At 39.6% G+C, this 13,425-nt stretch overlaps 1 protein-coding gene across 1 annotated transcript in view; it reads left to right on the forward strand.

Annotated features, from left to right (window-relative positions):
* The first annotated feature begins 1,858 nt into the window (after positions 1 to 1,858).
* slc5a10 (solute carrier family 5 member 10) overlaps positions 1,859 to 13,425 on the forward strand; it is a 45,776-nt gene continuing 34,209 nt past the window's right edge. Inside the window, exons 1-8 of the mRNA XM_038285285.1 lie at positions 1,859 to 2,139; positions 2,218 to 2,289; positions 5,968 to 6,072; positions 6,497 to 6,556; positions 9,146 to 9,250; positions 9,344 to 9,449; positions 9,717 to 9,797; positions 12,898 to 13,103. Coding sequence (XP_038141213.1) covers positions 2,032 to 2,139; positions 2,218 to 2,289; positions 5,968 to 6,072; positions 6,497 to 6,556; positions 9,146 to 9,250; positions 9,344 to 9,449; positions 9,717 to 9,797; positions 12,898 to 13,103 — 843 coding nt within the window. The 5' untranslated portion in view covers positions 1,859 to 2,031. The remainder of the gene's footprint in view (positions 2,140 to 2,217; positions 2,290 to 5,967; positions 6,073 to 6,496; positions 6,557 to 9,145; positions 9,251 to 9,343; positions 9,450 to 9,716; positions 9,798 to 12,897; positions 13,104 to 13,425) is intronic.

A 13,425-nucleotide genomic window follows, 5' to 3' on the forward strand; every position in this document is an offset into this window, starting at 1 on the left:
TTTACATTATTGTGTTTATAGCTTTAAGCTTACATCATCACTTAATTAGAATCTTGTTTTCACTTTGAAAACATGTCTTTTTTTATACCTCTACCACAAAATAGAAATAAAAAAGCAGCAGTCCTTTCCATTAAACTGTAAGTCTTGTAAAATATTTATTTGGTCAAACTCTGATTTAATAAAATGTCTTGACTTGACTCCAGTGCACAGCTTTGATATCATGTGGTGTGTTTGTCTGAGTGCGTGGGGGAGAAAGAGAGATTGATGATGATGATGATGTGTGACGTCAGCATGTCACCATCGCTGCCATCTGCTTCTTATAGTAAGCAAACAATGGCCAGCAGTTTGTGTTAATTTCACATCGGGGAAGCATGAAAGCAAACTTACTCAACACTCTTATCTCGGACTTCTTGTCCTCTCATGTTTGTGTACCATTTAAACAAAACGGATGCAGTTAGAGTTTTAAATAACTGCAATTTAAAATCAGAGGCTGGTGGACCAATAGTTTAGATTCTGTCACATCTACTTCTAAAAAGATACATTTGAAAAAAGGATTTTATATAATGCAACCTAGATTATGCAGGTCTGGAAGGCTACTCGCACACAGAAATCTGAATGCCCCCCTTCGTTTGATGTTGTTTGTGAGGCTGCTCAGGCCACATCCTGTCTTCTCCACCTTGGTCTTTCTGCATTTGGCACTGGTCTGGTTCCTGACCTACTTGTTCGGGGTCCTCATGGGGTCTCCTCTGCTTGGTGCTTGTTGCTCTTCTTGTTTGCATTCCTTGGCCTCTTTAGTTTTGGGGCTGCTGCTCCTTTGCTGAAGACCAACCTCTATGAGGGGCAACGGGTGCTGTGTGTTGCAGGCCTTTGTTTCTTACTATACATAAATATATGGTAACAAGAAAATAAAACAAAAGAATATTAAAATTCTGTAGCATCCTTTGGTTTTCTATTGGAAAATAATTGAATAACTTTTGAAGGAAAGCATTAATAACATTTAAACATAGTCCGTTTAACAAACTATCATCCATCGTATTAGTACTAGAATATTGGGGGTAGTGTTGGCCCAGTGGTTAGAGCAGTGCGCTTGTGCTATGAGAAGGTTGCAATTAGCCGGTTCGATTCCTACAGCCTGGACTATGGGTTCCTGAGCAAAACCCTTAACCCCACACTGCTCCCCAGGTGTCACTCAATGGCCGACCACTGCTCCCCAAGGATGGGTTAAATGCAGAGGTAAATTTCTCCAATTTGAGATCAATAAAGTTCAATTACTATTATTATTCCACAGCAGGTTAGAAAATCTTAGACATCCAATGTCATCAGCTATTAACCAAATCACTCGCTTAAAGATTAAAGATAAGTTTGGACTGCAGTTCTTACTCACCCTCCTAATTTTGCCAGAAACCCTTTAAACTCAATATAACATAGTGAGGGGGGGCTTACAAAACTTCCAAAAATATTTCTTGCATACATACTTGTGTCCAAACTAATTTAAGTGAAAACACAATCAGCTCAAAGTCTCTTGTCACACACCTTCACTGACCACTATTAGTACCTCAGCAGAAGATGTTTGTGTGTTTAGACACTAATGATACTAAACTTGTCACCAGCAATGATTGACCATCTGTGTGTGTGTGTGTGTCAGCATGGACTCTGGTCGGCATGAGCATCTGCTCTACTCCAGTGCCCTGCCATACAGTACACTCCATTATTCCTTGGCAAAATGTGTGTGTGTGTTGGTGCTGCAGGTGCATTAGGGTAATGTGTTTAATCATCAATTCAGCTAAGGAACTGCCCTCTCCAGCCGTACACCTAACAGCCTGTGGAAGGGTTTGCATTAACACAGAGTTCAGTTTGTGGCTCAGCCAAGAGGGGGGGATTTACTGGACGACTTTAAAGGTTAAAGGTTTAAAGGGTGCCTGTAACTTTGGGAATCTGAGACTTTATTTCTACATTAATGACATTTGAACAAAAATAGCATCAAAGAAAAGTTTTGGGGTTTTTTTTTGTACCTGCTGAGACGACTTGAGGATGCCGAATTCAACCATCAACTTCTACGCCCGGTCGCAGTCCTTTAGCTTCTCTGATATTATTGTCATTGCAACTTATTTTCTCCTGAACCTAGCTGTGGGTATATGGGTAAGAGTCAAAGCTAACGACACATGTATGCTTTCTCAGATTCACAGCCTGTGCTCAACCAGCTCTGTTTTCTGTCAGTCATCATGCAGGGTGAGCAGGAACACTCTGAGTGGATATTTCTTGGCTGGAAGGGACATGGCCTGGTGGCCGGTAAGAGTCCTTCTCTAGGATTACTTTTGATTATTTCAACAAAAACTATTCTTCATTTTCAGTTAAATAAGAAAAACTTATTCATTTTTATACAACCTTGGCATTACATATGGATATTCCCATCGATAATTCTTGTTTTATCATCTTGATTAGAAAAAGTGCTAGGATTTTATTTTGTTTTACAATACAAGAGGTAGAAAGATTGAGTTACTATGAAACTGTTAAATGTTTAAAAAAAAATCATGGCATAAAATTGGGGAACCATGTAGAAGTATGGATATTAAATCCTGCAGTTTTTATAGGTTTGGATGAAATGAAATGAAATTAAGACTTTCCAAAGCAAAAGAAAAAAAATCTCAATACTCATGGAAACTCGGAAATTGATATCCCAAAGAGAAAACAAATAAATCTATTATTGTTCCTACTTAAAAATGATTAAACACGTCTGTCAACAATTAACCTAAAATGTGCGCGTGTTATTGTTTATATGACTTTTAGTTTTGTTCTAATATTTCAATCCACCATCAACCCATAAGGACAAACTCATCTTCCAGCATTTTACAACTGGACCAGTTTCTGTACCGTAGGAAACCAAACTGCTCTTAGATGAATTCAAATCAATGAGTTAATTTAATATTTTCCACTCATAGGGCAAATGCAGACAGAAATACAGTACTGTGATAAAGAATTTGTCCCTTTGGAGATTTCTTCAGTTTTTGCTCATTTAACCTTTTCAGACCATTCAATGTGAAGTTACAGACTGTACATTTAAGAAACCCTAAAAGGTAACTACTCCCTGAACAAATTAAATGGTTGTGGCAGTATTGGTGGCAATGAGTCTTTTAGCTTCTGGAGAGGAATTCTGTCCCAATCTTTTATCCAGTAAATGTGTTTTAAACATGATGGCTCTTACTTTGACTAGGCCACTCCAGAACCTTTACTTTTTTTAACTACTCTGAGGGGGACTTGATGATGAGGTTTAAATTATTGATGCTCTGTCTAACCTGATTGTAAGGTCTCAAATTAATTACCTTATTTGGCTTAAAAGCAGAATTCAAGGTTCCAGCAGTTGTTATGAGTCATTTAGGTCCTGAAGCAGCAAAGCATTCCAAACCACCAACATTTTAACTTTTGTTTCACCCTAGAAATAATTTTTGCCCAGTCTCTCTTTCTTATTGTGAAATCATAAACACTATTCAAAAGCACGTTAACATAGAATTTTTTCCTGAAATATCTCCAAATGTGAAGTTAAAGAAGCTAATTTACGCCATGGTTTTGTAATGTGCTGAAACTTGTAAAGCTTTTGGTCAGGCGTGTTTTTATTTTTTTCACAGCTTTTTAAGATAAAGCTAGAGCCAGACCCTGTTTGGATTATTATTGGACTCGCGGAAAAGTCTAAAAAAACTCAAAAGCTCACAAGCCTGTCTCATGTCATATGGTCTGATGTCTGCTGAGAGACTGATTCTCCTATTATGGAAAGAGAACAAAGTCCCCTAATTAAAGTCCTGGATATCAGTCATGATATATACTTCATTTTATACCTTAAAACCATGGATCAGCAAGCCAATCTGACTGACAGATAGCATTGCAGGGTATGTGGGAAGGGGTAGGAGGAAGTTTTTATTATTATTTTTTATTATTGTTTTTCTTATTTGTTGCTTTTGTCTTTGAGGTTTCGTTAGTCATGTTATTTGTTTGTGCCACATGGTCTTTGCCTGTCTACTGTGAGATATCTCTATTTGTATTTTGCCTCTTGTTTCTTATTTTTGTCAAATTAAGCATGTACTGTAGTAGCTAAGCAATGATTAACCTGTAAAAGTATCTGCTTCAAAATAAAAAAGATATCATACCAAAGGTAAGTGCTTTAAATGTTGTTGAGTATATTTTTTGTGGATGATGGCTCTCATTGTGGTTCTCTGGAGTAACATTTCTTTATTACCACTTTCAAACTTTATTGGGGCAATGTATGTCTTTTTTTTTTTTAAAAGCACATATCACCTCAGTATTGTAGTAATCAGTACAATGAATCCTATAAAGCAGTTACTTATCCTGGACAAGCATGAAGAGTTGGTGAAAGGAAAAAAAAATCATGTTAACCTCCTGCATAACAGGGTCGATACCATCAGCTATCTGCTTTGGCCAGCATCTGGTTTTGATTCTGTTGTAGAAAATCCATGCACATGTTTTATAAGGTACAACAGAAATAAAATGCAAAGCTGATACTTTCCAATTAAAATATCTGTGAAGATTCTCAGTCATCCTGGTGATGCACCTGCTCTCCCATTGAGGCACACGGCAACCCAAATTACTGTACGCCACATCTTACTGGAAAATATGCTGAGGGACAAGATGTATTCATATTTTTATTTCTTGATTAAAAAAAAATGAATCAGACAAGATTAAATTAGTTCAGTCTAGGCAAGTGGAAGTGAAGTTTTCAAGAAAATGTTTCGCCTCTCATCGCCTTTTTCTCTTTTAACTAACGACCCATCAGAACCCTCTAATGACCATTAACACCCCCCATATGACCTCCTTGGCCTTGTTAGACCTGCAGCATATTAATATCAGTCCTCCCCTCCACTAGTTAGAACTGAAGAGGCCTCTAGGTTGAGAGGCCAGTTGCCTTAACTGAACTTTTTAAAGCTTGTCCAATTAAAAGAACTAAAAACATGAATACATATTGTCCCTCAGCATATTTTCCAGTTAGAAATGGTGAGAGCAGGTGAATCACACAGAGGCCACATTGTTCAAAGGCCGCTACCAACTTTCTGACAGAATGTTGCAGAATTTGGTTAAGAAGAAACATCAACCTTTCCACCAACAAAAACTCGTCTTAATCAGGTCAACAATCCCCTTCTATCAAACCGCAGTCTGCACATCTTATAAACAGCTTTAAAGTGTAAGCAACAAACTAGGTAGACTGCTGCATACTTTTCAGTGACATCAAATGATAGAAACAAAGGAAGCTTTTAACAGCTTTTCCTTTTAAAACCACAACAGCTTTTACCTCTAGGTGCCAAAAGGTGCCAAAGATGTTTGGACATAAATTAGTTCTTTAGCTGTACGACGAAGTACAACAATTCACAAAGGAACCAGGAAGTGAATGGAATGTGCAAATAAGGAAAGCCTCATAGGGCTCATAATAAATCTCACCACAGCTTAAACTTATACTTAAGGTGACACATTAAAAGTGAAATATAAATAAATTAATAATGATGATTACTGTATTAATAACAGGAGACACAAAAGTAACAAGAGAGATTCAGCAAAAATAATAAAACACAAAATAGATACAATTTTGATGTTATATTTGATTCAATTTTTTGAGCTCTCTATAGAGGATAGAGATTTGAAAAAGTTGAATATTATAATAAGGAATAGGGAGTTGACGTGTGTCTTGTTGTAGGATTGTTTAAAGAACCGAAACTCATCACTTTATAAACCAATATACCAATATTTAACTTGCATAATAGTGTATTTATGTGTGTTTCAGGATTTTACTAAATCAGTTCTTGGTTTAGATTTTTTCTACATATGTTTTATTCACTGATCACCTTTCTGTGCACTTATGGACTCTTACTTATGGATTTTGTATACATACAAATTGATCATTTTATAATGTTGCTAATTTCAAAATGAAGACAAGCAAAGGAGGCTGAATATTTTTGTTGTGTGCAGATTGGCTCGTCTCTTTTTGCCAGCTCAGAGGGCTCGGGTCTGTTCATCGGCCTGGCGGGGACTGGGGCCGCTGGTGGCATTGCTGTCGCAGGGTTTGAATGGAACGTGAGTAAGAATCCCAGCATCCTAATTATTGATCTGTTCATTGTGACAACACACTTCACACTCTGGAATGAAAAACATCCAGCCTGCAGATCTACATGCAATTTTAGATTTAAGCAACAAAAAAAAGAAAAACATGGGGTAAGAAAACTGATCTCTTTGTGTCTGTTAACAAAAGCTGTGAATTTGCAGCTTATGAATCCTTTGTCTTAGTTAATGAAATTACCTGCAGGTTTGGTATGACATGCAACATGCAGCAGGTGGCAGCACCACAGCCATTGGACCCAGCCCGGCCTAGCAGACATGAGATCTTTATCTTTTGCTTAAGCGTTTCTAACTGTCTGACCTCTGTCTGATTTTTCATTTTGACTGCTTTGGAGAATCTGAATGTCTTTTCTTTTCTTATCTGTTGTCCAAACAATCTCAGGCAACCTATGTGCTGCTGGCGCTCGCTTGGATCTTTGTGCCTGTCTACATCTCCTCAGGGGTCAGTTTACACACACATACATTCTCATAAAGGTATATATGGGTGTGTGCCTTCTTGTCAAGGCTGGTTCCGCAGGTAGATTTAGGTGCCAAAAGACTTTTCTCAAACAAGGATTCCCCGCCTCATAAATTCTTTAACAGGGTGTTACACTCACAGCTACAATAAAAAAAAAAGGCCAAAGGTTACTCTACACCACCTTGTTGGACGATCACTTAATGAGATGTGAATTCATTATGTTTATTCAAAGGCAGTAATCAAAAGCACATCATACTGTTATCTGGAAAATGCAAAAGCATTATAATGCTTTTTTAAAATTTTCATATATTAATACATTTTATTGGTTTTGTGTGAACCAAGCCGACAAAGTAGGCACAACCACACAATGAAGTTCCACAGTGTTGTGCTAAATTGCGTTGATGTGGATATAGACTTTGACTAGACAATCTTAAGCCATGAATGAGCTTTGATTCAGCCCATTGTAGCTCTGGGTGTCATAAAACGGGACAGATGGACCCAGTATTCAGGTGAGACAGACAGTGGGAAGTTTCAAAACATTTAATGACAAAAATAAACAGAAAGAGAACAGACATGGAATGTGGACTGCTGTGGATCAGCGGACCTGCAGCGGCTGCGGGGGAAACTCCAATCACTGGCACTCTGGTTGTGGGAGAAACACAGATAAGTGAGGAACATACCTTGTTTAACAGATCAGTCCATCCTCTCGGGTGAGGCAGGATCAGCTGATGGACTGCCAACGAGATGAGTCGCTGAGCTGTACAGAGATGCAGCAACCCCAGTGAGCAGACAGGAGACAGATCCAGGTCAGGGAAACAGTTCAGAACAGGACCTTTCTGAGATCCAGGACTCTGTAGCCCGGTCAGGGGTTATGATCAGAACAGGAAAAGACAAGTCCAGGGTTCCAGGAATCCATAGAGCACCCAGGCAGGTTCAGAGTCCAGCAGCAAACTCAGACAGACATGCTCAGATGGAGACAGACAGGCCCAGCGGTTGAGAGGAACAGAGAAAAGACATGTTACCAGGAGAACTACAAACTTTAAACTGTACTCCACCTAGGAGCCAAGATTTTGGGAATTAAAACTCTCCCCGCACCATGAGCCAAAACAGAGAGGGCTCTGCAGAGAAGAGCATGATCAGGAGACAGATGACAAACAGTAAACCATCTCAATCCACCGACCTCCAGGGACGAGAACATGAACCATGGAAACAAATCCAAATAACGACAGAAAATAAATATGGAACAAACACGAAATAATGATCTGGCCCCAATAGCTGGGCTGAGCCGTATATAAATCAGCAGGAGCTGGTGGATAAGACCATGGATAATTATAGAGCAGGGAGGGTACGGCAGCTGAATGAAGTGAGTAATTAGATCAGATACCAGGGCTGCGAGCTTGTCACTGGGTGCATGTTTGGGGACATTGTCCTGCTAGAAGATTAATTTCTGGCCCTGTCTCAATTTCTTTTGTTGCCTCCAACAGGTTTTCTTTCACGTCTGTAGAACATTTAACACTGTCCATCTTTTCATCAACTCTCAGGGGCATTTTGTATCAACTTTGAACATATATCAGTTGATTTTTTTTCTTCTTTTTTTGCAACATCGAACAGTAAATCTGGATTGGGAGGGTCAACTCTCATCTCACATTCTCAAGTGAAAATTATTGTGAACTTTGGTTTAATTTGCTTTGATCTAAACTATTTAACTGTAACTAAGGCATTTGTCCTACAGAAAAACTGTCAAGGATTGGCCTGTATTTAGGTACATTAAGCTACTTGGGCAAACCTTCCTGTCCATGCTGGAATTGAAACACAACCTCTGTTTTCACATGGGGATGATACCATAAATTTAGGGTAATCTTCACTTTTAGTTTTCCACCATTAAAAGGTTCAGCTTCATCTGACATGAGCGGCTTCCTCTGAAAGATTGAGTTGTCCTCTTCATGGGTTGTCACAAACTGCAAAGAGGACGACTCTGTGGTTACACAACTAACAGTTTTCCTGTCAACAGCTCCTCCAGAGTTAGCACGGGCCTCTTGGCTGTTCCCCTGCTATTTAATGCCCTACTTGATAAACCTGTCTGTTCAGGTGGACGACCATGTCTTGTTAGGTTTTTACTTCAAGATGAAGGACAGAATTTTACTCTTTAAGATGTAAAATTGTCAATATCTTTGTATACCCTAAACATTGTTCAAAACAGCTTTATCCCTGTGTGGAAATTGTCTTCCTAAACAACACTGTTTTATATTGTAAATGTCATTCCATAAAAGTTTTTTGAATTGAGAAAGCTTCTTGGAAGAGAACGTCTTCAAACTTTGGATACCAAGTCCAGTGGATTGTTTTTTAAACTTTTACGGAATGACTATGACCTGGATGACTGAGAATCTTCATCAGCATATTGTAAATGTCATGGTAGATATCTCAGAAAATATCATTTCACATTGTTAAAATTATACTTATTGCTTTTGTATGGTTGTGTAATTGCTTGGTTTAAAAAATACATGAAATGCAAGTTCTAAAAAAATGTAAACAGGTTTGATATAATGGAAATGTAAAAATGCCCTTTTTATTTAGATTGTCACAATGCCGGAGTATCTGGGGCGCCGTTTTGGAGGAGAGAGGATCCGAACTTACCTGGCTGTACTCTCACTCCTGCTGTCGATCTTCACTAAAATATCGGTACAACACAGAGACAAGCTGTATGCCAAAAAAAAAAAAAGCAATTCAAGTTTTTCTGCCTGTTTCAAACATGCCTTTTGTTTGTGCTGCCAGACTGACTTGTATTCTGGAGCCCTGTTTGTCCAGGTCTGCCTGGGCTGGAACCTCTACCTGTCCACTGTCCTCATGCTGGTGGTCACTGCGCTCTACACCATTGCAGGTAGACACAGGCACACAAAAAATTAAACTGCATCTATTGCAATCTGATAAATGCTTTTTATGCTTTAGAGCCACAATATCATCAGCATCAGTTAGCTGTTCTTCCTCAAATTATTTAATTAGCAAATTCATATCCATTTGTCATCAACAGAGCTGTTATTTTTCAGAACTTTTGTCAGTAATGGTTTTAAACTAAGTGAGTTTAAAAACAATCAGATAAAAAACATGTGAGTGATGGTTAAAATGTTCCTTGTTTTCCTTTCACCAGGTGGACTGGCTGCTGTCATCTACACAGACACTTTACAGACGTTTATTATGATCATCGGTGCAATCATCCTGACAATTACTGGTACGTTTAAATTCTAAGACAAACAACAACTTAGATATACAAAGCACCTATCTTCTTGGTCCAAAATGGGAACATTCTGGTCCTCAAAAGAATGTCCTTTGTCCATAAGGCGTAGATGTACCACAGAGTCTTGTCCAGAGGAGGACGCTCTTCTGTGTTGGGCCATGCGTCTGTGGAGAGGGTTGTTTGGTTTCTTTTTCACTTAGACTTTGCTTTCAAGTAGATTGATGTTACAGGGATGTTTTGAAGTGCACTCATTGGATATTTATTGAGGTTATAAGGATCTTTTAAGGTTTTTCTTTAGACTAACTGCTTTTTCATTCATTTTCACTCCAGTGACTGAACATGAATGAACATGCATCACTCGGGTCCATGAGACACTGCTGCTGCCTGAGGTGTTTATAGAGTCCAACAGAGAATCTGCTGCTAGTGGATTTTTTTCAAGGTTTTGTGACTCGAGTGCTTATTTGAAGTATTTAAACAGGAAATGGAAAGATGGAGGGCAGAAAAACAACAAAGGTCAGATATCTAGAATTGAACCAGGGACAGCAATATCAAGAACTATGAATAGGGTAGCTGCTGGGAATTTAAAAAAAGTAAAAAAAAAAAAAAACAATCCATTGCACTTTGTTTCCAAGTTTGAATACGTTTCGCTTCCCATCCAGAAAACTTTTACAATTCAAAATGTCAGAAATAGCGGGTAGTTTGATGCTTTATAAACGTAGAGTGGACTAAGAACAAAGGATTGTTTTGGCTTGAAAAACATGCAAATTGAACCGGATGAACCGGTCTTAGGAATGGACAGTCGTTTGGGTTCTTTGTTAGCCTGCAATATCTGATACCTGTCTATGTCTCTGAAAGAGGGGTTGTTAAAGGGAATTGTTGGACTGGCTGAACAGGTGAGGTGTTCTGTTCCCCTGTAAGGGGGTGGGGGTTGCGATCATAGCGGGAAGGAGTCAACTCAGTCGCTGAATTGTAGCTTTTTGAAAGGTAAGATCTGGGTCCACCACCTCCTTTCTTAACATAGATGGCCTACTTCAAACTCCTCTCAAACCACCTATCTTCTTTGTCTAAAATGTAAACATTCTGGTCCTCAAAGGAATTTCCTTTGTCCATAAGGTGTAGATGTACCGCAGAATATTCTCCCGAGGAGGTCGCTCTTCTGTGTTGGACCATGCGTCTGTGGAGGGTTGTTTGGTGTCTCTAATATAAAGATCAGAGCATTCCTCACATCTTCTACATCTACAAAGCTTGCCCCACTTGCCAGGGGCTTTCTATAGTAAAACCAGCAAGATCCCATAGAGCCTTCTCTACTGCCTGTGACTTATAGTGCATCAATGAGAACCTATTAAGATGTCATTAGTGACCCTGGCTTCCTCTGCAGCACCACTGATGTCTCTACAAGATCTTCTAGCAACAAACAATGCAAATTATGTAGGAAATTTAAAAGGTTACTTAAAGTTGTGGGGTACTCCAGCAGATCATAGTCAGGGGCCCTTTACTAGGGGCCATCCAGTCTCTATACAAGCGAAGCAGTAGATCGGACTGCATTGTATCAGACCTGTTCCTGGTTCCCGTTGGACTCCTGCAGGGCTGCGCTCTATCACCTGTACAGGAGTTATTAGACGCAGCTAAGGGCTAGAGGAGTTTTTAGGGCCCCTGTGTCTCCTTTTTCGCGGGTGGCTCTGCTGGCTCACTACAACATGGACTGGAGCGGTATACAGTCAAGTGGAAAGCAGCAAGGATGAAGATCAGCTCCTCCAAGTCTAAGGCCATAGTTCTCAAGTGGAAAAAGGTGACATGCCCTCTTCAAGTAGCTTGGTGTGCTGTTCAAGAGTGAGGTGAGATTTGAATGGGACCTGTGCAGCTGCTGCTGAAATACAGAGGCTGCACTAGAACTGTTGTGGTGAAGAGAGAACTGAGTCTGACGTAAAAGGCGAAGCTCTCAATTTAACAGTAGGTTTGAATTCTTTCCCCACCTATGGTCACGAAACCTGGATCATGACCGCAAGAAGAAGATCCTGGATACAAGTTTTTGAGATGAGCTTTCTCCGCAGGGTGGCTGGGCATTCCCTTAGAGCGGAGGTCTTCAACAGAGGTCCGCGACCTCTAGGGGGTCCACGGAGGTACTGCATGGGTGTCAGAAATACCTTAATAATCGCAGGGTGAAATTACTGTCGTTGCATGACTCCATCTGTAATAGAGTGACTATAGGACCAGTTTGATATAACACAATTTTATACAATTCCCCGCTCCATCTCGCCATCAGCTTTGGGGTCCTTGGCCTGAAAAACGTCAAAGAACTCTGCCTTAGAGATAAGGAGCTTGGTCATCCAGGAGAGGCTTTGAGTAGAGACACTTTTCCTTTACATTGCTGAGGTGATTCAGACATATCTTTCAATTAAACCCTTTTTCTGGGCTCATCCCACTGAGAAGAAGGCCAGGGGACTCTTTCTCTGTCTCTCTGCTGGTCATAGAAGGGCTTTCTCCAGAGGAGCTGGAGGAGATGTGTGGACAGGGAAGGTCCTGGCGTCTGCCAGCTATACTTCAGGAAATCGCAAATATGGACAACCGCACAGTTTGATCGACAGAAACTGGAATAAAGGACCAACAATAGGATTACTAAATGATTATTAACTAAAAACTTGCCATACAGCAGATGAACAACTCAAGGTAGAGGACCGCTTTAGGTTTACTAGATTCATACAATGGTAGGATACAAGGACTGAACAGAAACAGGGTAGAAAAATAGAATGCTTAATATCAGCTTTATACCTGTGGGTCAATTTAGGCCTGTCACCATATTTTATCTGGCCTTAAGAGCCAGATAAATAGCAGATCACTTTATGAAGGAGAGGGATTTGTTCTTTAGTGTAAAAATGGGCTGAACCTGCAAAATAAAACAGAAGCAAACTATGATGCCTGAGCTGTGAGCTCTTTCAAATGAATAATAAAATCAAAACCTTCATTTACACAGCCCAACCAGTCCTTTTTAGAGTATGATGATGCTGTAGTGGTCCGAGATAAAAAAAAAAAAAAAAGATTGACACCCCTTTAAGTTTAAGTCTTAAAAAAAAAAACTGCGTCTGTGTGTGTGCAGCTTTCAACAAGATCGGTGGCTACAGCAACCTGGAGCAGGTTTACAGCATAGCGATACCCAGTAAAATTATCCCTAACAGTACTTGCCACCTGCCACGTGCTGATGCCATGCACCTGTTCAGAGACGCCGTCACCGGAGACCTGCCCTGGCCTGGCATGACTCTGGGGCTCACCATACTTGCCACCTGGTATTGGTGCACAGATCAGGTATGTTGCAAATACCCAGCCTGGATATGAGCTCTTTATTTAACAAATAATTTGTGCATATCAATCATACAAAGAAAACTAGAGTATAGATTTTTCCCCCCAGAATTCTCCAATATTTAAAGTGCTACTAAATAAGCGCATCTTATTTTTTCAGATCCAAAAGGCATTTTTTGGGAATATTTTTTATGCTAAATTGAGATTTAACTCAATGTACTGCAACTTTTCTACTTCTGATCTTGCAACAGCAAATTAGATAAAGTTCAGGCTTAACTATTTTAAAGAAATCTGAGCTTTTTTGTGAAGGCATTCTTTTCCTCAGGGG

The sequence above is a fragment of the Cyprinodon tularosa genome, unplaced genomic scaffold (assembly GCF_016077235.1).
Source record: "Cyprinodon tularosa strain WSP-4 unplaced genomic scaffold, ASM1607723v1 ctg21, whole genome shotgun sequence".
Taxonomy (NCBI): domain Eukaryota; kingdom Metazoa; phylum Chordata; class Actinopteri; order Cyprinodontiformes; family Cyprinodontidae; genus Cyprinodon; species Cyprinodon tularosa.